The sequence below is a fragment of the Lytechinus pictus genome, chromosome 2 (assembly GCF_037042905.1).
Source record: "Lytechinus pictus isolate F3 Inbred chromosome 2, Lp3.0, whole genome shotgun sequence".
NCBI lineage: Eukaryota > Metazoa > Echinodermata > Echinoidea > Temnopleuroida > Toxopneustidae > Lytechinus > Lytechinus pictus.
Genome location: NC_087246.1, coordinates 28,929,691 through 28,953,965, shown reverse-complemented (window position 1 = coordinate 28,953,965; position 24,275 = coordinate 28,929,691). Strand labels below are relative to the sequence as shown.

General features: G+C 35.2%; 1 protein-coding gene across 1 annotated transcript in view; it reads right to left on the bottom strand.

Moving 5' to 3' along the window:
- Nucleotides 1–208: 208 nt before the first annotated feature.
- The window catches only part of LOC129281865 (anaphase-promoting complex subunit 7-like), a 39,155-nt gene continuing 15,088 nt past the window's right edge, over nt 209–24,275 (bottom strand). Inside the window, exons 7-15 of the mRNA XM_064114975.1 lie at nt 23,863–23,958; nt 14,248–14,336; nt 13,477–13,594; nt 12,282–12,423; nt 8,128–8,273; nt 5,687–5,799; nt 4,288–4,404; nt 3,500–3,668; nt 209–2,937 (exon numbers count right to left, since the gene is read on the bottom strand). Coding sequence (XP_063971045.1) covers nt 2,926–2,937; nt 3,500–3,668; nt 4,288–4,404; nt 5,687–5,799; nt 8,128–8,273; nt 12,282–12,423; nt 13,477–13,594; nt 14,248–14,336; nt 23,863–23,958 — 1,002 coding nt within the window. The 3' untranslated portion in view covers nt 209–2,925. The remainder of the gene's footprint in view (nt 2,938–3,499; nt 3,669–4,287; nt 4,405–5,686; nt 5,800–8,127; nt 8,274–12,281; nt 12,424–13,476; nt 13,595–14,247; nt 14,337–23,862; nt 23,959–24,275) is intronic.

The following is a 24,275-nucleotide window of genomic DNA, read 5'->3' as shown; positions in this document are numbered from 1 at the left end:
AATCTCTAGGCATATATCTTCCAAATTCCATGGAAAATGCACGATAATTTAAAAGAATATGGCGTTGCACAAGTTGACAAGAATTTTAACTAACTATTCTAATCATTTAAGATCCATATTGGCACATATTTCTTTCTTTCTTTTCATCATTTCTTAAACTATAGTATTTTGTTATCAAGCTTTACAGAAGACCATTTCATGAAAGATGTCTGTACTGAGAAGTTATCATTCAGTTTAATAAGCAACAGTGGGAGCATAATGCTTGTCAGCCTGTCATAACCATGGATTTCACTTTATACTGCAGTCACAAATACCTTTACGAACGCCACACAAACGATCTCGTACCATTTATTGTTATGTATAAAAATTGTTCGTACAGCATTCTTAAAGGTATTTGTGACCATAGCATAAATTTCTTTGTAATTGCTGACAAACTTCAAGAAAGAAATGAACTCTTTTAACTACACAAAGTGATGTGAACATATAGTTCAATTTTAGAGGTTTCTCTTGCATTACATAATGATGTGGTTGGTGGTGACTTTTGTACTGATAGCAATTGATGAGGACAGTACAGATACTCATTGATTGTGGTGATGTTTTAGAAGTGCTATAATGATGATGATGGTCCTATTGTTAGTGATGATGATGATTGTGCTAGTGATGATGGTTGTATTGGTAGAGATGATGTGTTGGCAATGATGACGATACTAGTGATGTCCAAATGGTAGTGATGATGGGCCTAATGGTAATGATGATGAATGTGAATATAATGAATGACAGTTCTGGTTGTGGCAATAATTATTTTAACACCAACCAGACCTGATGGGTGTTTCATAAAGCTGTTCGTAAGATACAAATGACTTAACGCACGACTGGTGATCTTTTCTTGTGCTATGTGATATCCCTATGTAATTGAGTTATGACCTAAGAACATGTTCCAGTCGTGCGTAACTTTACGAACAGCTTTATGAAACACCCACCAGGTTTTTTTTGGGTGGGGGGACGGGTTAAATCAACACCCCTTGAGATCTTGGCTGCTGATTTATAGTTTTTACCTTTTTTTTTAGGCTGACATCTAAACACACATTGAAATATTAGAATTGTAATTACTAGCATTGTGAGCGCCTTATGAGCAATTAATGGGATTATTTACCAAGGAATGGAATATGTGCAAACATTGTATGCAGGAAATATTTATTCCTAGATTGTAATATTACTGATCTATAAGCACTTTGAACTATGTCTATAACTAAGATCCATGTAAATAATCATATATCATTGTTATTACTATCAAATATCATTTTCATCATAATAATAGCAATAAAATGAATCATTACCAAGACTAAATTTGTAAATTAAAATAGATGGAAAGATTTTTCATGAAATGGTGCTCTGGGCCCCATCTTACAAAGAGCTGTAATTCATCTCACATCGAGGAAATTCACCCATCCTTTTGCGAACAAAGAGGAGTCTGCAAAACGAATGTTTGCAGATGCATCATATAAAAAAAAATCATTTTGGTTCTTAGCATCGCTGGCTTGCCATGGTTGCGACTGATCAGATCAATCGCAGCGATGATTTGTAAGATGGGCCCTGATAATGCAATGCAGTCAAACCAGTCTTAGTGGTTACCGGACTAAAGTGAAAACGGTAAATTGCCAATTTGTCCATTGCCAACTCGTCCACTCACCACATAGTCTAACTTCATTTAGTCTAATGCCATTCCGTCCAACATTTCGTCTAACAAGAATTTGGTCCAATCATTACTTGGTATAATCACCATTTCATCCAATAACCAGTTGGTCTAATACCCATTTTCTTTGGATTCATTTTGCACAATCAACACGTCAGTTTAATTAGACCAAATGGTACATGGACTAAATTGCTATTGGACCAACTGGTTATTAGACGGAATGGCATTAGACTAAATGAAAGACCATATGGTGAGTAGATGAACTGATGATAGACCAAATGGTAGTAGACGAGTTGGCAACTGGATGAATTGGAAATAAACCATGAAAACCTGTCTCTAGTGGCCACTTTTTCTGTTTCCTCTAGGTGGCTTTTCAAAAGACAGGTTTGACTATACATACTTACATATTACAGTGCTGCTCAAAAGTTAGTGAACCCCACCAGAAAATGACCATATTTAAAGCATTCAGGTTCTGCAATGTTTTAGATATTTTATTGTGAGGTCTGGTGATAATATATAATATTCAATAAAGTTTGTTTCCCTGGGCTTGCCGAGCATTGTAGTGTTGTTTTCTACATTCAGGACTCGGCATGAAGGAGTGCATTTTGTGATGGGGTTCACTAATTTTTGAGCACAACTGTATATCATTGTACACTAGAACTATATGATGACTTCAAGTTGCAGAGGACACAATGGGAATTCATTCTCAGGTTCAATAACACTAGTAGGGGGACTTTTCGATTTGCACATTGACTCATGGATTGATAAGCAAGTGCCTGAACGTCAGAATAGCTTCCTTTTCGTGTTCACTGAATACAAAATTGTTAGCTAACATGATAGACCACATGCGCAAATATTTGCTGCCTGTCCATTATTCTGTCTAGTGAAGGATGTGATTTGGGGGAAAGCCATGTCATCATGAGCAGGTGCTATGTCAGGCAATGTCAATCAGTCAAGTCTGGGCATGCTCAGTGTCTTGCATTGCTTCTCTCCAATGACTGTCTGCAGCGATCACTAAGCAGACTACTACGGTGTATTTACGTAGCAGTTCACTGGTGAACACGTAACTCGAAGCAAAAACCCTCAAAGTATATCAATCACTTTGTCCATGTCTTTTCACTGAAATATAAACACTGCCATCATCCTTGACCATTAATGTCTGATGTTTAACTTCAGTAGAAAAAATGGCTTCCTCTAAAGCTCCCTCTCTGATTACAGCCGCATGACTCGCATCAGCTTAACCACTGTAAAACAAGAGAAAGACATGATAGACTCAAGGCGCTTATTCACAAAAATTGTTGTGACTTTTCTATAATAGTTTGTCTTACAAAGTCAATAAGATGATTTTAAATTCTCTTGAAATTTGGTTCACACAGTTTGCTTTACAGGTAGGTGTAGCTATGAAAGATATATATTTCATGAGGGGCATTTGAGATTCTTTTTCTTCCAACCAAGGATTCCTTGGTCGAAAACGTCACTTTTGAGTTCAAAAGCACTGACACACATCAAAAATGGTAATTCCATAATGGAAACCCTTTGTCATTTAGTGCCAAGCTTACAGGTGTGTGGGCATCTGTGCATATCGCCAAGTGGCTGTTATATTGCATTCCTTCAAGATAAAAGCACTAAGCTCGTCAGAATTCATTGAAGGAACATCACACAGTTCATACACATCTTTCTATGCATACAAAGTAATATGACAACTACTTTTCACATGATTTTTTTTGCCATAACCACTGATTCCTATCCCTTAAAAATCACAAATTCTAATTAAAGTATAAAAAAAGAGATAAATTCATGACTGACCTCATTGTCAACCCATGATCCTTCAGGGTCACTGTTTTCATACTCCCCTACATCCTCTCCACTCTCCTCTATAGCATCCATATCATCTTCAGCTGTTGCTTCTAGACTATCGCTTGACTTCTCAACCTTGTGCATTCCTTGCATCGCTTTGTCGTTGCCGGGATCCATACTGAAAAAAATTGGAAATTGAAATGGCAAACTGTCACTTGGTTTGAACTAAAAAGTAGTTCATAATGACCATCTCTCCAACTTTTTTCTTCTCTTGTGTGGTCTTTGAAACAAAATGAACTATACTCAATTTCATGGTAAAGGTTTCACTGGATTTCTTGGAAGAATCATGGTGTAGTGATTGTCTTTCATCAAAGGGTCGTGGGTTTAAGTCCTACTTGGGGTGTTCATTTCCTTCAGCAAGAAATTAATCCACATCAGCTGCACTTGACCCACGTAAGGTAAATGGGAGCCCAGTAGGATTCATTACTTGAATACTTCAGCACCTGTAATAGCAGCTCAGCTATAGCCAGTGTAATGATGATATTATACATTGCAAAGCACAGTAAAGTATACCAGGGGGCCGTTTCATAAAGCTGTTCGTAAGTTAAGAACGACTGGTGATCCTTTCTTATGCGCTAAACCATCGCCAATGAATATACCATTTATAACAAGACGGGATCAGTCGTTCTTAAAGTCGCTCTTGACTTACGAACAGCTTTATGAAACACCCACCAGACCTAAATAGCCACATACTGCACTACGTAAATGAATATATTATTGATATTATCAATATTTACCTGAGTGCTATACTATACTGATCAAGTGCTTCCTGTGGTTCACTATTGAGTGCCAGACAATCGCCCAACATCTGATGGAGCTGACTTGTACTCTGCTGCTCAAGCTGCTTGCGAATTCTGAAAATAACAGTAAACAATGGTAAATTGACACTTGATATACTCTCACTGACCCGCATTCTGAAGTTGGGTTTAACTCAGACCATGGTCAAACTCAGCGCTACAATTATGGGAAGCCAAACATTTCAAAATTTGTACACATGGTATATTTCTTATGTTCACTGTGCTCTTTCCTAATTCTTTAATAGTGAAGACAACTTATCTAATTTATCCTTCCCAGACAGTTAAGAATGATTTAAAAGTCAAATGAGCTGATTCAATGAACCTCTACTGTCAGAGATTTATGTCACAACTGGCTTTCCATAGTTAAACCACAACTTTAGACCAGAGTTTACATCAAACCAGACTTCAGAATACGGGCCACTTTGTCTATTTTGATTAGGACAAAGACGGGATGAACGGACGGATTGCCTCTGCCAACCACCTCCAGTGGGCGAAGGCATAACTAGTACTGCATTCAAATCAAAGGAATAATTAATTAAATGGGTGATTAAGACCCCGCCCGGTCTACCCATGAATTTTTCATAGGCAGACTTCACACAGCAGTTGCTGTGTTACCCTTATGGTATTGTTAGAGTAAAATGAATATCTTAGTACTGCATTACATCACACATGGATGAAGTTTGGAGGAAAGGGGGAGGGATCTTTTAAAAATTTGAATGAAACACACTAGATGGATTCTCGACTGCACACATATACCCCCACCATTGCCACACCAAGAATATACCACACACCTAACTTCTAAAATAAACAAATAATGAACTACGATACCCCAACACTAATCAAATCATTGTCACTCTTATAAACATACTTGGACCAAGATTGAAGTTGATCTGCAATGAGATAAAAAACAGGACAGATGGACAACCCATAAACATAATGCCTCCTGCAACCACCTACAGTCGGTAGAGACATAAAAATCGAGGCCTGTTACTGTGTCTTATCTGACACTTCATGAGAAAAATGTTCAAAAGTGAAAATGAGAAAAATTGAATAATTGCATTATTCATGTAATAGTTTCTCTACACATGAAAAAAAAAAAAAAGATTACAAATCCATACACATCTACATACAATGAACCAATTGGATAAACAAAAAAAAACGGGCACATTTCATGAGGCATCTTGACAACTCTTCTCAGCCAATCAAATGAAAGAATTTCACGAACAGCTGTTAACAAGAAATCACTGAAAAATTGCTCTTTCAAACAGTCCCCATTTGATCTCCACACATGCTCATTAGAATTCAATACACAATTCAGTGTTAAAAGAGTTTAACTTACAGACTGATGGCATCTGCGTATTTTTGTTCTTGATTGAGTATATCCACCATGAGATAGATTGCTGGGAGGTAGTTAGGATCCTGGAATAACGTCTTATCAAGAAGAGATTTAGCCTGTTGACAAAGAGAATTCATATGTGGTGTTTAGATCTCACAAACCAACTTATGAATCGGCATATTAATCCTAAATAGACTGGGCTATTTTGATGCCTAAGAAGACTGAAGGGGGGCTGATTCAGCCCCCCCTTATGATCTCGGCTGTCGATCACGGGATCGCGACGAAAATTGGCACACACGTTACCCATGGCATAATCTACAAAACTATAAGGTCAAATTCGGCGAAAAATCTCATTGCTAATTAATTATGCTAATTTATGCGTAAAATAAAAAGTGTGCTCTAATTAACTAAATAATGCCCCTAAAATTCTAATTTTCAGTACATAGACTCTTTCTAAGGATCTGATCAAATGTATTTTTAAAAAATTACATCACATTTATTTTCTTGTGTATTTTATTCCTTAATTTCTTATGTATTTCTTTGTTTTTCGACTTTTTGTTTTTTTAATGTTTTTTCAATGGAAATTGTAGGGGACTTTATTTTGACAATAAATAAGATGGAATTAATAGATTTTATTCAGTAAAAGGAAAAATAATGATACATTTACGAATTTAGGGCTAAAAACACTATTTGCATTGGATTTGTACACAAATTCACGTTTTTGAGCAATTTTGGGCCTGCATGCACTTACGTAATGTTGTGTAGTATCGGAACCGTGTACCCGGGGGTCGCAATTTTGGTCTCAAAAGTTGCGCGAGACTTGAAAGTAAAAAGTCAGCGAGCAACGCAGTTAAAAAATTTTGCGTAGTCGATTTATCGCAAGAAATGTTGAGGGGGGCTGAATCAGTCCCCCCCCCCCGTCTTCTTAGGGTTAAGGGCTGATCCTGAACCATTTGTGAGTTCCTGCTGACCCCCCCCTCCCCCCCCACTGCCCCCAACACAATAATACAATGCACTTTATTGCACCATCTACCTAGTCTAACCATCATTAGATGTATATAAAGATCAAGAGGGGAACAGAAAAAAAAAACATGTGAGGCATAAAATTAAAATGGGTTCACCAGCACAGGTACATACAATTTACATACAAAACACTTCTTGAGGAATATGAAACATTACTGTGTATCATAGTGGTGATGTCTGTCATACCAGATCTCACTACAAAATATATTAATATTGTAGGGGTTTGACACATCTAAGGCCCAAATTTATAAAGGTGGTTTTGAATCTGGGGTCTGAAACCATGGTTTATGCAGATTGCATGCATTAATTATGTTTTAATTCAGATCAGGCCGGTGGGCCATGGCCATTAAGTTGACCTATTCCCTACCCAGGCTACCTGGTTGGGTGAAAAAGGGTCTAAACACTATTTGCATTTTTGTACTATTTCTCAATCTTGCATTGTACATGCTGTCTTGTTTTTGATTAAGTGCCGAATAAAATAATAATAATCATCAGTACATATATTGAGAAAGTAAATTGCTGCTTTTATTACAGCACACTAATTCATGCTTGCGACAACCATTACAGCATATAAACAATATGCTAAATATTGCTCATTTATTCAAAATGGTGGATTACTACTGGACCTACACAACGACCATGGATTTGGCATGATGTGACAACAATTGACATTAGTTATTGGACAATTAGCAAGCTGGAAAGAGAAGGTTTTGATTTGGAAAAACAACATATTGTCCCTATACTCTGATAATGAATGTCAGTGCTGTATTTTTTAAAGAAACAAATTTCCAACAAAATAATAAGAAAACTATAACCTTGAATGAGATTAGAAGTATTTTTGACATATCAACATTTTGAGATCCCCAAGAAACTACAAAAGCAAACAAGATCTAAAAACTATAATGATATGCTACCAAAAAAGAGGAAAAGTAAACATCTCTTCTTTAAATGTCTTGCCTGGGTTATTTTTCTCCTAAGCATGCTAATGTAGTAATTTTAATTTACAGACCCATATTCTGAAAGTCTAGCTGAACTTAGCCCACAGTCTAACTGTTCTAAGATTATGGGAAGCCAAAAAAATTTCAAGACCTTTGTTTACAATGTATGTTTCTTAGGCTTAAAGTTTTCTTTCCTCATACTTTAATGATGAAGGAGGTTATTTTTTCTGGGCTTCATTTTTGTAACATATCACAGACACAGGTGACAAGTGGGACCTCGCAGCTCAGATTTGTAAAAAGTCAAATCGATGTTAGCCAATGCCTTTAAGTGTCCAATGAGCTGATAAATAAAACCTGTACTGTTAGATATTTATGTCACAATTGGCTTTCCATAATTAATCAACAACTTTAAACCAGCTTTTAAGTGAAACCAGAGTTCAGAATATGAGCCGTAGAGTGTGATGATCGATAATGAGTTCCTACCTTATCTATTGATGGTCTATCTCTGGCAAGGAGAGAAGCAAGGAAGGTGATAGTACGAGGATTGTTGCCTAGCACCTTGACTGAGTTGGTAAATGTTGTTATGGCATCTCGTATTCTGTTGGCCTTCACATAGCACTCAACCAAACCTGATGAACCATTTATGATTCACAGTTTTTTTTTAAGAGATAAGAAAAAATATAAATAAGAAAAAGAAAATTATCTCAAATTTGATGAAAGTCAGTTCTTTGTGTTTTTCATGAGCATGAAAAAATAAAATTTGTTAGTGATGTTCTGTCCAAATTCAAGCTCTATACCATAATTTTTTTAATAGCCATTACACCGTGAGCATTTTCAGACGATTTCACCACTTTCTATATGTAGTTATCAGTCACCACTAGTAATCAGTTACATGACATTCTCATATCATCACCACTTACGATTAAAGTAACGTTTTATAATCCTTATTGGCAGCATGGTGAAGTATGGTGCACCACAATGCACAGACCAATTTTTCCACGTTGATGTATAATACTTCACAATGCAAATCATAGCATTCTGTGCAATATAAGGGAAGTTCTGGGCCCCATCTTACAAAGGGTTATGATTGATCCGATCAATTGTAACTCAATGGAAATCCATCAGTGTCATAATTTTTTCGACAGAAAACTTGCAAAATGTCCTTTGTAAACAAAGGAGAACACACCAAATTGTAAAGAAATCAATGAATTTATGGATATACATTTATATCTAGATTTTTTTTTGAACAAACATGCATTTTTATGTTGACTTTGCTGGCTTTCCATAGTTGCGATTGATCGGATCAATCGCAACTCTTTGTAAGACGGGCCCCTGTTCTAATCAGTGGTGATCAGTAACATCATTTGGATATCATTGCAACTTGTTATCCATAGCAAAAGTGGTGATTAATGTCCACCTGTGATAAAGGGGACTTCCTTTCAATTATTTCTTGTAATTTTTCTCACTGTCCCAGCATTTTTCTTGAATTTTCAGTCTTTGAATCATTTGTGTCTCAGAACCAATCAAACTCTGTGACGAGGAGGGGACAAATCAAACCCCCTAGCCGGTTTAAGAATTAATTTCATGACTTCTGTGAAGTTTTGTTCTCACCAACATTCTTACTGAGAAATGACTTGTAAGTATTAAGAAGACTGGAAATAACCGACCATGCAGAAAGAAGGGAGCTCCTATAAGTTGTATCTCACAATTTTCCATATTTTTTTCTGACAAATCAAGACTTAAACCTGGCTTTTTATCATCTAGCCTAACAATTTTGCTCACAATCACTGGTGTTCCTTTCAAGGTTTGTCTTTGACAGCGCTGCCAAAAGACTCCTCTTAAGGACGTTCCACAATTATTTTTGTGCGCATCATGATCTGCGCATATTTTACACTCTGCGCGCTGACGTCACAATGGATGAACTTTTGATTTAATCAGCTGTAGGGAATGTGAGCTGATTTTTCTCCTTATCTACATTAACTGCAGATCTGATGTGTTATGAAGCTAATAAACTAGAATTATTCCATGGACCATTTTTTTTAATTCCTCTACAATTTCAAAATAGTTTCTCTTGTAGTGCTGCAAAGTATGATGAATATGACCCCCGAGTATGAATAAATGGAAAAGTGGTTCGGAATTTTTCCTCACATAGATACTGCTTTTGGCGCGTTTTCGGGTGTTTTAAGAAGCAAATTTGCTCTAATAAAAGTGCTGATAGTTTGAAAACAAGCACACGAACCCATATTTTTTAATGTTTGCACCTCTTAGGTATACCTTCCTCTACAATTTTGCAAAGTTTGGTGAAAATGACATGGGTTTTGAATAAAGTGCAGCATTACTTATACTTCTCAAGTTTGTTATTGAAATTTGACAATTTTGAGGTTGAGTATCTTTCCCGCAATTTCTAAGAACTGAGAGTGTTGTTAGACTTAAATGAGCAAACAATTGACAGCAATCGATAGAATATCCATCTTACGGATACAATTATTAATCATATTGCAAAATTTGATGAAATTTTCATGGATTTTGACTGATTAATAGGGCTTTAATCTCAATGTTGTGATCTCGTGAGGTCTAAAAATGCTGAATTCTTTTGGATGCACAATTCTTAAGAACATCATCCATTTTGGGTTAACTTTTAAGCTTTATAACAAAAAATCAAGCACATGGACCCATGTTAATTTTTGCATATTTGGAATATTCAGGTGCTAAAGTATCTATATGCAAAGTATGATGAACACGACATGGAATTTCAATGTTTGGGAGCAAGACTACGGAACCACTCGCATTTTAGACGGTATTAACAGACTTTTGCTTGTTTTCGATGCATTTTGGGCTGTTTCAAGCCAACGCGCAATACTTTGGACACTGATAGTTTGAAAACGATCACATGGACCCCAAATTTGTAATGTCTTAACTTCTTGAGAATATATTTCTCTACAAATCTAGAGTATGATGAAAATGACATGGATTTTGATTGTTTGGGAGCAGGACTAAGGAACCATTCGTATTTTAGACATTTGGGACGGTATTAGACTTTTGCCCGTTTTAGGCGCATTATAGACTGTTTAAAGCCAACTCGCAACAATTTGGACTCTGATAATTTGAAAACGAGCACATGGACCCCATATTTTTAATATTTCAACGACTTTAAAATATATTTCTCTACAAATCTAGAGAGTATGATGAAAATGACATGGATTTTGATTGTTTGGGAGCAGGACTAAGGAACCATTCGTATTTTAGACATTTGGGACGGAATTAGACTTTTGCCCGTTTTAGGCGCATTATAGACTGTTTTAAGCCAACTCGCAACTATTTGGACACTGATAACTTGAAAACGAGCACATGGACCCCATATTTTTAATATTTCAACTTCTTCAGAATATATTCCTCTACAAATATAGAAAGTATGACGAAAATGAAATGGATTTTGAATGTTTGGGAGCAAAATTACGGAACTATTCGCATTTTAGACGATATTATTAGACTTTTGCACGTTTTCGGCGCATTTTAGGTGGATTTCAATATTTTCAAGCCAACTCGCAACACTTTGGACACTGATAGTTTAAAAACGAGCACATGGACCCCATATCTTTAATATTTTAATGTCTTTAGAATATATTCCTCTACAAATCAAGAGAGTATGATGAAAATGACATGGATTTTGAATGTTTTTGAGCAAAATATGGAACCGTTTGCATTTTAGAGGGTATTAAGAGACTTTTGCATGTTTTCGGCGCTTTTTAGGCGATTTTCAGGCGATTTTCAAGCCAACTCGCAACAGTTTAGACACTGATAGTTTAAAAACGAGCACATGGACCCCATATTTTTAATATTTTAATGTCTTCAAAATATATTCTTCTACAAATCTGGAGAGTATGATGAAAATGACATGGATTTTGAATGTTTGGGGGCAAAACTACAGAACCATTCGCATTTTAGACGGCATTATTAGACTTTTGCAAGTTTTGGGCGCATTTGGGCGATTTTAATGCCAACTCGCATCACTTTGAACACTCATAGTTAAAAAACGAGCACATGGACCCCATATTTTCAACTTCCCTACACCTTCGATATGCATTCCTCTACAATTTAGCCGAATTTGATGAAAATGACACGGATTTTGAAAAAAGTGCAGCTTACAAAATACTTTTTTAATTTTTGAGTAGATTCACGTCTTTGAATATTTGTTTTTTCCGAGTTTTTGCACCATTCTTGCCAAATGAGGGCGCTGCTGACTCCAAATAGATATAGTTCTACCAATTAAAAGACTTTCTCTTTCTTTTGTATACACTTTGTTGTATATCTTGAAAATTTGATGAAGTTTGATGCGGTATCTACTGAGTAAAGATGATTTTACACTCATTTGGTGAATTCGTGAGGTCTAAGAGAGGCATAATTCTCTCGATTGCGCAAGATTGCATATCATTCAAATACGGCGACTTTGAAGACCCGTAAAAAAAAATAAGCACTTGAATCTATGTTATTTTTTGCATTTTCATAATGCATAGATACCAAAGTAACTCTCTGCAAAATTTGGTGAAAATGACATGGACTTCATTTTAACTGTGGAACGTCCTTAATAACACTTTAATCTCTATTTCACCAAAAAGAATATCAACTGGAACCTTTACCTTCATGAGCCTCAAATCTACTAGGAGCACACCTGACAGCCTCTCTGAAGTGAAGAGTAGCTTCAGGAACCTTGTTCATCTCTAATAAGCCTTTACCCTTGAGCAACAGGGCCTGTACCTTGCCTCCTTTCAGTGGATAGGCCTAAAGATAATCAGAAGGGTTTAGTGTTCTCATGATATCAATGCCATAAAGGAGTGCAAGCTTTCTACCCTTTTACCAGCTAAACTTTGTAATGACTGGAACTGGCTATAATTTTTTGTATTTCATTTTTTAATTTGTTCAAACTTATCTTGCACTGTCTGAAGGTATGAAAGTTGAAAACATCACATTCCAAATAAATTGAGAATAAAAGGACATGAACACCAATGGAATGCAAAAACAATTCCAGTCCACATTTCTATGGAAAGCTAGGTGTCATCTTCATCACTAAAAATATTCATGACAAAGATTACTGACATTCCAACACTCTTCACTGCAGGATTGAAATAAATTTTAATTTGGTAGATGAGTTAGTATCAATCACTTCATTAAAGTGACAAAGGGCTGACTTCAAAGATTTGATCACACAAGATGGTATATCTTATGCAAATCCCCACCTCCAAAAAATCAAACAACTGGGGAGCTTTTCATGAAATAAATAGTAATTTTCACTGACTGTTTGTTATAAGCTACTGAAATACTTGCATCTGATTGGTTCAGACAAATTCGCTCTGAGCCAATCAGATGCAAGGATTTCAGTAGCTTATTACAATTGTCAGTGAAAATCACGATTTGTGTCATGACAGGCTCCCCTGTTCTGCAATTCCAGAATCATTCTTCAATATCTTTTCCTTTTTATGTATCAACATTATCGCAACTAGCCTGTTGATGTGAAGGTGTAAAGAGAGTATAATTACAAGAAATATCTAAAATGTTTCGAGGCATTCTATTTGCATACATGATAAAAAGTGCAAGTAAATTGATAGTGCCTGATAATTCATAATAAAAGATGATGTAAAAAAAAAACGATTAGCAGCAAAATTGGTCTGACTGAGGAAGAGGAAAGATTAAGTTTCATTCTGGCACTACAGTCAGTTACCCTTTGTAAGAGAGAACATGCTGACTGAAATTACATTAAAAAAGACAATGAGCAACTATTGGATTTGGGGTCAGCTCAGAACAAAAGCATCAAAAGTCTCTGATGGATATGTGTACCTTTTCTGCAAAGTATACAGATCTTGCATATCTTGCTGTCGGGTAAAGACAGTAGTAGCCCATGGCAACCCAGGGTTCACCTCTCTTATCTGTGACTTCCATAAGCTCTGAGGATAGACTGGAAAGAGAAGGAGCGACAAAGAATACCTACATGTATAAGCATAAGATTTACAGAGGATGGTATTCAGATAATTATAATGTCAAGGAATAAAATTGCCTATTGGTATGATTGTATAAAATTACATTTTGAAGAGCTTATGGTTGTATTACAACAGTGACAGCATTTGTAAGTTCATCTAATCCAAAATCTTGGAAATATCAGTGCACAGAATATACAGAAGCTCCAACTGTTGACAATATGCACTTGGATATAAACTAAAGTGTAAGAAAAGTATTAAGCAATCGTCAACATTTTCATCAATTCATTACCCTCCTCCTTACCATTATAATCATCACCATTATCACAATCATCATTATCATCACCACCACCACCACCACCTCCATCATCATCATCATCGTCGTCATCATCATCATCACAATCATCATCAGCATCACCATCATCATTATCAAAATGATCATCATCATCACCACCACCACCATCATCATCACCACCATCATCATCACAATCACCAACATCATCATCATCATCTCCTTCACCACCACTTCCACTACCACAACCATCACTATCATCATCATCACCATCATTGTAAATCATCCATAACTAAACTTCCAATTCTCCATACACCCTATTCTTCTTAATTATGAGCCTACCTCTGGAGTTGCTTTACTTTCTTTTCTTTGTAAAGAATGTAGGAGTAGATTTCCATTCCTCTCAAATGATGCGGGTCCAGGGAGTGAACCTAAAATTTCACATCAATACAAAGACAATAATCAAATAATTTTTTTCACTTTCCTTTGAATGGGAACTTACTTCCAGCTTGGGCAATACTTGTATCTGCTCAATTATTATTTTATTTTAATTGAAAACCTCACCAACACATGATCAAATTTCCAATCATAATGTGCATATACTTTTCTCAACTGTTTTATGTCGAAAATATCCCTTGAGATTACTGAATATCCTTTTTACTGCAGCCGTAACTCTCAAGACATTACTTTATTGCAATTTTTTTATTACAGTTGTAGTATGAAATGTAATAGAAATAAGCCTCTCTGCATAAGAATTGTTTTGGTTACAAAATATATCTCAGGGCTCCACACTAACCCATTTTTTCTACTGGTCCAACCTATTCATGTCGGACCAGTAGATACCCAGTTTTTCAAATTTTTACTGGTCCGAACCTAAAATCTACTGGTCCCAAAAAATAAAGAAAACATTAAAAAAGGCGCAATTTTATTTTTCTAGCGTTTTGTTACCCCCCCCCCCAAATAAAATGAAGGAATGAAGGACAAAAAGAAAGCAAGACAGAAACGAAGAAGGAAAGGAAAGAAAGAATAAAAGAAAGGAAGGAAGGAAGGAAGAAAAAAAAAGAAAAGGTAAAGAAAGGATAGATGTGAAGGAAGGGAAAAAAAGAAAGAACTACAGAAGGAAAGGAAGGAAGGAGTAAAGAAGGAACAAAAATAAGAAAGAAAGAAAAGAAAAAAGAAATGAAGGAAAGAAATGAAGCAAGCAATACAGAAAGAAAGAACAAATCCAGAAAGTAGTAAAGGAAAGAAAGAAGCAATAAAAAAGAAAGGGTAAAAGGAGAGATGGAAAGAAGGACAAAAGAAAGAAAGAGAGGAAGGAAGGATTGAAAGAAGGAAGAAAGGAATTAAGGAAGAAATAAAGGAAAGGTAAAATGATAGACAGAAGGAAAGAAATAAAGGAAGGAAAGGAAGGAAGGGAAGGAAAGAAGCAAGCAATATAAAAAAAGAAAAGATGAAAGGGAGAAAAAAGAAGGACTGAGAGACAAAGAAAGGAAGGAATGAAAGGGTGTGGCTAGACATGTTTGAACAAACCTCCATCTATTCAACTAATATGTTCGCTATTATATGCATGGTTAATTTCAATCTGCCTTACCAATAACATTGGCTTGTTAAATATGTTAATTTTAACTTGTGTCTCCCGACACCCTTGCACATGCGTTGTTTGATCAGAGAAGGCGGGCTATTTCATGCATGATTAATGCACACCTATTTCTTGCTTTTAATTCACTAAATCGCCCAACGGGTCATGGCTTTACACCCGGCTTTAATACATTTCATTACATGTATTTCCAAATCAGCCCGATATTCATGTGTATTATTAACTCGCACATGTTTAGCCCCGTGTCTGATCAGAGAAGGCGTGGCAACTCCGTCATGCATGGCTATCATGACTATATACATAAAATACTCACCAAAGCAGGAGTAAAGTGACTGTTTAATAGGCCTACACTGCATGGGCATGAATCTACTATTTTAAAACCGATTGATACAATATGAAATATATTTATTCATTCGCTAGACTTGTACCTATATTTTGTATTTAATAAACCACAAACCATTTTAAAGGATTCGAAACAAACATCACTCCACATATATTAGGATGGTAAAAGGGGGAGATCCTATTGGTACTTCATTGCCTGGTTACCCTTAAAAATTTAGAGGTCTATGATTATATAAAATGAAAATTTTTGATTTTTTCCCCTTCTTTTTACCCCTGATATGTCAGGTTAAACTTAACTTCAACTTCTAATTCTCAAAAAAGCATTCAACACTGTATTTTTCTTAAGGAAAAAAAAATATATGATCCACATTTTTGAACGCTTATTGGTTTTTGCTGTGTGTATACATTCAATGAAATCAAATTTGCTGCTTTTCTTTATCAAAGAAACCCAGGCATATTGTTTGGATTGTAAATTTTAATTTAATATTTACCAACAGCATGTTGATGTTTTATAAAATCGGTTAGATCGGATAAAAAAGGAGAAGGAAAAAGAAATCTCAAGGGGGAGCATGGCATTTGAATCCCCTTCATGTTTCTTAACAATATCATCATTTCAATGCCATGGCTAGATACAAAGAGAAGCGTGTAAAATCCATTGTTCTCTGTATCTTTTTCTAAAAAAAATTACCTGCTTAATGTAATCTCTGAATTGGTAACCACTTTATCAAAATTTTGTAATTTTTTATCGTTCGATCACCTATAGACTCTTTATAATTAAAACGTAATACTGAATGAAGCTCAGATGTATTCATGTGGTTATTGAACCTTCCTTGATCACCTTCTCAACTATTTTAATCGATGTTATCCAATTTGTTTTGACTAAGCAATGGATGAATGTGTTATTATTATCTCTATTATTGTTCATGATACCAACTATGTTAAACGATTAGTAGTCCAATTGTGTGACAATCATTGAATTCTTGTGGTTATTTCCGTTGTTCATGCATCTCTCTTTTAGCTCCATGCTCAACACCAGTCGCGTGCCTGCATGCCTTATGTACATACACTGTGTCTCAGATTCGCTTCATGATCGAAAACACGCATGCAACCTTGCCAGAGAAGGTGTGGCTATATACATGCATGAACAAACGTCCATCTATTCAACTAATATGTTCGCTATTATATGCATGGGTTAATTTCAATATGCCTTTATACCAATAACATTGCCATGTTAAATATGTTAATTTAGTGTATCTCCAGATATCTTGTACATGCGTTGTCTAATCAGAGAAGGTGGGCTATTTCATGCATGATTAACGCACACCTATTTTTGCTTTTAATTCACTCAAACGCCCAACGGGTCAGGTATTTGAATACTGACTGATGTGGGCTTTACACCCGGCTTTAATACATTTAATTATTTCCAAATCAGCCCGATATCCATGTGTATTATTAACTAGCACATGTTCAGCCCCGTGTCTGTTCAGAGAAGGCGTGGCAACTCCGACATGCATGACTATCACGAATATATGCTCGCCAAAGCAGGAGTAAAGTGATTATTCGATAGGCCTACCCTGGGCATGAATCTGCTATTTAAAATTGATTGATACAATATTTTTTTTTCTTCAATCGTTCGCTAGACTTGTACCTAACTTTTGTATTAAATATCCCTCACATCATCTTAAGGCATATTTCTGGGTATACTCTTAATTCATTTTCATGTGACCGCTTATATATATTGTAACGAAATGAAAGGTTTATTTAATTATCAGTGTTGTTTTGGAACGGCAAAGACTGTAGAATAATTTTTAACCCATATTTATAGTTGTATAGCGAAATTCAGTAATCGCTTGTAATCGATTATGTAGTGATTTTCTGTAAAAATGTAATTATGCCTTTTTGCTGAGAAGTATCGAAGTTTACAACTGTATAATTGTTTTAGCTCTTTATGTTTACTAATTTCACACTGTTTGGATACACAAAATAAGTGAAAATCACCATTGTCTTACTGAAAAGATTTATTCTATGACTTTAACTATTTTTAAATAGTGATAAAATTTTATGGGCTGACAAGCTCCCTCCTCAATCGAGGAGCTAGATCGATGTAGGTCTTCTTTATGCTCGATCACAAACCAGGCTACTAGGCCTACAAGTAGTATTTTCTGCCTGAAACTCTGCTCAAGTTCTGTTTGATCCTGCTGCGCCAGGGTAAGCATGTATTCTAGTAAAGTTTGAAGAAAGAAATACTTCGTTTTCATGCCTGTCATTATATTGAGTACGGAACTACAGAATGCATGGTCTGAAAAGCAGAAGCACGAAAGTGTTGGAAGTACTGACTGGAAAAAGTGAGAAGTACGGAAAATACTGACTTTATCGAAGTACGGAAAATACTGACTTTACTGAAGTACGGAAAATACCGACTTTCCTGAGATACTGAAAATACTGACTCGAGAGAAGATACGGAAAGTACTGAGTCGAGAGAATAGACGGGAATTACTGATCTTACCGAGATTCCGAGATGAGTGAGGATGCTTGAAAGTTCTTACCAAGATACTGAAATTACGGAAATACTGAATGCTGGGTATTCGGTCTTCAACATGGTTGTGCGGTTCCACGAGATATGATATAAGATATTGTGAAGGAGTAAAGAGTCAGAAGTGAAGAAAGACGGACTTTACATCAACTGGTTGTATATTGCAGCCGAAACGAACCAGCTCGTCAGGAAAGAAAGTCGGTTCGGCTACAATATATATATTTTTTTGTGTGTGTAATGATTTCAAATCTTATATGTACTTGGGTGGTTGAGCTCTGCTCTACTCTTCCAATGATATGTTTTTGCTGACCAAGATGGGTCTTGTTATTTTTGTACATGTAATTTACATTGATATTGACTGCACATTTGCACCACAGATATGCATGAACACCCATTCAATCACTAGCAAATGCACCTACACCACAAGCACCCTTGCAGTTGACCCCTTACTTAGGTACTTTACATTTTATCAATTTTGATGGAGTCCCTCTCTTTTATTCTTGATAATTACATAGAAAATTCACATGACAGCAAATACTATACACCTCAAGAATTTAATAACATGTCTGATAGTAATCCCGATCATATTTCCCTTTTACATGCAAATTTAAGAAGTCTCAATAGAAACTTCGAATATTTTGAAAATCTCTTACACACATTAAATAATTTCAAATTTTCTGTTATAGGTATTAGCGAGACATGGTTGCATGATAATTCCCCAGATTTGTTTAATTTACCAAATTATAAGTTGATAAGGGCAGACCGCAAAGGAAAAAGAGGCGGAGGTGTGGCCTTCTATATTATTGATAAACTGAAATTTAAGATCCGTTCCGATGTGAAACTCTTACATGCAGAGTCTTTGTTCATTGAAATTGAAAACACAGGATTTAAAAATATCATCATAGGTTTGATTTATAGACCACCAGGCTCTAATTTTGATTTGTTTTATGAGGAACTAGAGCAATATTTATATGCAATAGGAAATGAAAATAAACATACTTTTATTCTTGGTGATTTTAATATCAATTTCCTACCCTCAGTCGACAATAATCACTCAATCAATTTTATGAAACTAATGTACTCATTCGGCTTCCATTCATTCATCAATAAATCTACTAGAATCAACCCAAATTCATCTACTCAAATTGACAATATTTTTTCCAACGTACATAGCAACATGAATAACAAAATGATAGGAGGAATTTTATGCTCTGAAGTTTCAGACCACCTACCAATATTTTTAACTTGTGAATTGAAATTACCGTGCCCCAAATCATTTAACCAACGCTCATATCGAAAAGAATCTAAACGTAATATTGAATTAATGAAGCAAGACTTATTACTTGAGGGGTGGGAGGATGTCTATAATGAAACTGACGCAAACACATCGTATAATCTCCTAAATAATAAATTACAACATTATTATGAAAAGAATATTCCCATAGGAAAGGTAAAAAATAATCGAAAAACACCCAAACAACCCTGGATAACAAAAGGTTTATTAAAATCGATACAGACACGTAATTGCCTTTACAAGTCACATTTACGCAATCCTACTGAAGCCAATTTAAAAAAATACAAAGTATATCGCAACAAGTTAACAAAATTAATTCGTTTATCACGTAAAATGTATTATACTAATAGAATAAAAGATGCCAGTTCAAATACTTATACTACCTGGAAAATCATCAAAGAAGTAATGAGAACAAATGCAGATCCCCCACCTACCGATAATATCACTTTAAATGGTACCAAAGTTGACTCTTCCCTTCATGCAAACTCATTCAATTCATTTTTCACAAATATCGGACCCGAACTTGCAAGCAAGATCAATAGCCAAAATGCGCATTTCACGGATTATCTACCCGAACCTAATCCACATTCATTTTTCTTGAACCCTACGAACCCCACAGAAATTCTCAACATTACAAGGTCTCTTAATAGCTCAAAATATCATGGGCATGATAAAATTAGTATGTCTCTTTTAAAAGAAATAATTCACCCGCTTGCAAACCCTCTTAGTCATGTTTTTAATAAATCTCTATCACAAGGTATATTTCCTGACTTATTCAAAATCGCCAAAGTCAATCCAATTTTTAAAAAAGACAATCCTCATGAAATAAGCAATTATCGCCCTATATCTCTACTCCCTAGTATATCCAAAATCCTCGAGAAAATAGTATATAATAGACTTTATGAATTTATCAACAAACACAATTTATTAATTTCTAATCAATATGGCTTCAGAAAAAATTATTCAACAAACTTGGCTTTAATTCAAATTTACGATAAAATAACAAACGCCATAGCTAACAAAGAGCATGTCATTGGTATATTTTGTGACCTCAGTAAGGCGTTCGATACACTTAATCATAATATTTTACTTTCAAAACTTAATTATTATGGTATACGAGTTCAATCACTCCTTTGGTTTAAAGATTATTAAATAAATCGAAAACAATATGTCACATTTAATGGCAACGATTCTAGTTCACTTTCAGTTCAATGTGGTGTCCCTCAAGGCTCCATTCTAGGCCCGCTTTTATTTTTATTATATGTCAATGATATTATCAACACATCTTCTATTCTATCATTTGTATTATTTGCTGACGACACAAATATCTTTTTTTCTCATAAAAATATAACTTCCCTAAACAACATATTAAATCTTGAATTGATTAAAGTTTCACAGTGGTTTAAAGCAAACGAACTATCCTTGAACTCAAAAAAGACCCACTTCATCCATTTTAAACATTCTCATATTACCGATACTCCAATTAACTTACAGATTGACGGTACACCATTAGAGCGGAAGACTCACTCTAGATTTTTAGGCATCATCATAGATCAAGCTTTGTCTTGGAACGAACATCTGCACCATATCATTATATGTATCTCGAGAAATATTGGAATAATTTCCAAGTTGAAATTTATTTTACCTCATAAAACTTTACTTCTATTGTATAATTCGTTAATACTCCCGTATATAACATATTGTAACGTTGTTTGGGCTAATTGTGGTTCCACAAAACTTACTTCTATTTCTAAATTACAAAAAAGAGCAATTCGCATTTGTACAGGATCGCATTTTTTGGCTCACACCGATCCTTTATTTTTTAAACAAAAGACATTAAAAATTGCCGACTTATATACTATCTAAATAGCTATAATTATGTTTAAATATATTAACAATCTGCTCCCTTCGTCTTTTGATAACATGTTTAAATTTAATAGTTCTGTCCATACTTACCCAACGCGCATATCCGGAAACTTTCATCTTTCTAACCCCAGACTGTTAATTGCCTCTAAATCAATTCGACATCATGGTCCAGACATTTGGAATGATCTTCCAAACAATATTAAAACTTGTTCAACCATATACTCATTAAAAGCCACTCTAAAGAAAACTATCATTCAATCTTATCAACCCCTCGCACCAAATTAAAACATTCACTCAAATATCCACATTCGCTATTTAACATTCTGATTTTACTCAACTGCTATACAGCACCTGCACCTGCAATGCACCCACTTGACCAGTAAATATCAATCTAAGTCACGAATCTTTTTATGAGGCAGCCATCAATTCAAGCCTAACCGCTCACGATGGTGGTCTCCTGCGTTCATTTATTACATTATATATATATGTTTACATTTATAAAATATTAATTTATACTCACACTCTTATTTGTATTTATCATGTAATATGATTACATTGTTTATATTGTGAATTATTTTGTATATTGTAATTGTAAATATTTTTGTATTGTGTTTTTGAACGCAGAAATAAATGCAAGCAAACAAAGAATAAAGGAGAGAAAGGAAGCAAGCAGTCAAAAAAAAAGGAAAGGTAAAAGGATAGATTTAACAAAGGGAAAAGGAAACAACAAGACAGATAGACGAAAGGAAGAAATGAATTTAAGAGAGAGAGGGCTGAAAGAAGGAAGAAATAAAATAAAAGAACAAGAAAGGGTAAATAAATGATAGATGGATGGATGGAAGGAAGAAAGAAAGAAACAAAGAAAGTAACAAAGAATGAAGGAAAGAAAAGGGTAAAAAGAAGGAAGGAAAGAAAGGAAGAAGAGAAGAGATGAATATAGGATGGATGGACTCAAGAATTAAAGAAAGGAAAATATCACCCAAAAAAAAGAAAGAAAGAAAGAGAGAGAGAAAAAAGAAATAGAGAAAAATATTTTTAAAAAGGATAGAAAGAATGAAAGAACGAATTAAAGAAAAAAAAGAAAGACAGTTACAAAAAATTGAAAGAAGAGAGGGAAGAAACAAAGAAAGATTTAAAAGAAATTAGGAAAGAAAGATAGGAAGAAAACAGAAGAAGAAAGCTAAAACTATCAAATAATTTATCAGTTTCTTTTGGCTCAATTAAAATAGCTACGAAAGAAAGAAAGAAACCAAGTGTATCAACACACACACATAAATGCATATGTGGGGCTATTATGTATTCAGACGATATCACCCGAAACCCGATCTGTTTGAACCAAAACAGAAGTGAAAATTTCTCCTTTTACTGCTTACAAATGACAGAGTTACTCCAAATTTTAGAAAATATGGACATTATAAGAGCCTTTCATGAGTATGAATCGTGAATTTTGACAGTTCTGTGAGAGATTTCTGCCAGAGTTTAGCCAAGCTTCGTTCGCGCAGCCAGTAGAGAATTTACCACGTGGGTTGTGTGGCTGGCTACATGCACACTTTAGTAACACTTGCGTGCGATTCATTCTGTGTGTATTCTGTGTGTGAATGACAGAATTTAACGGGGGAAAATGGTTTGCAGTGAATTTGACCATTTCTAGAAAAGTTATTGGCCCAACAATGGTTTTTATTACTGGTCATGTCGGACCCTTAAATCTTGCTATTTTTGGAAAAATTACTGTCCCGACAATGATATTTTTTACTGGTCATGTCGGACCAGTAAATCTTCCTATTTCTGAAATTTTACTGGCCCGACAGCGATTTTTACCGGTCTGGGACCGTCGGACCGGCGCTAGTGTCGAGCCCTGATATATTGATTACAATGAAAAATACCTCAGCAGTTTCTTTACTGTGCAAGTTTAAATTAAAACAATAAATCATTATACACTCTGTGTGTGGGTCAACCCCATTTTGTAAGATACCATGCACTGCAAGTGAGAATGAATACATTAAAGAAATATGTAACTGAAAGAGGGTTCCAAAACACGGAAGAATATGGATCGGAACTCGCAGTGAGATCCCAAGAAACCGGTAGTGTTTAATAGATCTTGAGGTCTGCAATCTCTTAGAATAGGAGACTGATGCAGGTTGTTATGTAAGCTGCTGTAGAACAACCTTTCAGGATTAATGTGCAGAGAGTGACATCACATGAAGGGCACAAGGACTGTGAAATGTACTTAATCCTTGGTGGATGACCAGTGATAAACCTTAATTAATGTCTTGTTTAAATGAGCCACCATACTATGCGATGATATGATGTGATAAATGTACATACCCTTTGGTAGATGGTAGATGCTGTAGCCATATCACCGGACATGAAATAATTCTCTGCCAAACAACAAAGGACATCTGTGTTTTCTCTCAACACACTCTGTAATATAAACATCAAAGGCGGTAATAAAAAAATATATTTATCAATGTAGAGAGAGCTAAACATTTATATACATTAAAAGTTTTGGTAGATGGTAGATGCTGTAGCCATATCACCGGACATGAAATAATTCTCTGCCAAACAACAAAGGACATCTGTGTTTTCTCTCAACACACTGTGTAATATAAACAACAAAGGCGGTAATAAAAAATTATACTGATCAATGTAGAGAGAGCTAAACATAATTATATCCCTCTTATGAATATTCATGAGTATTCTAGATTAAAGATTGGTCAATTCGTGATCATGTGACAAAG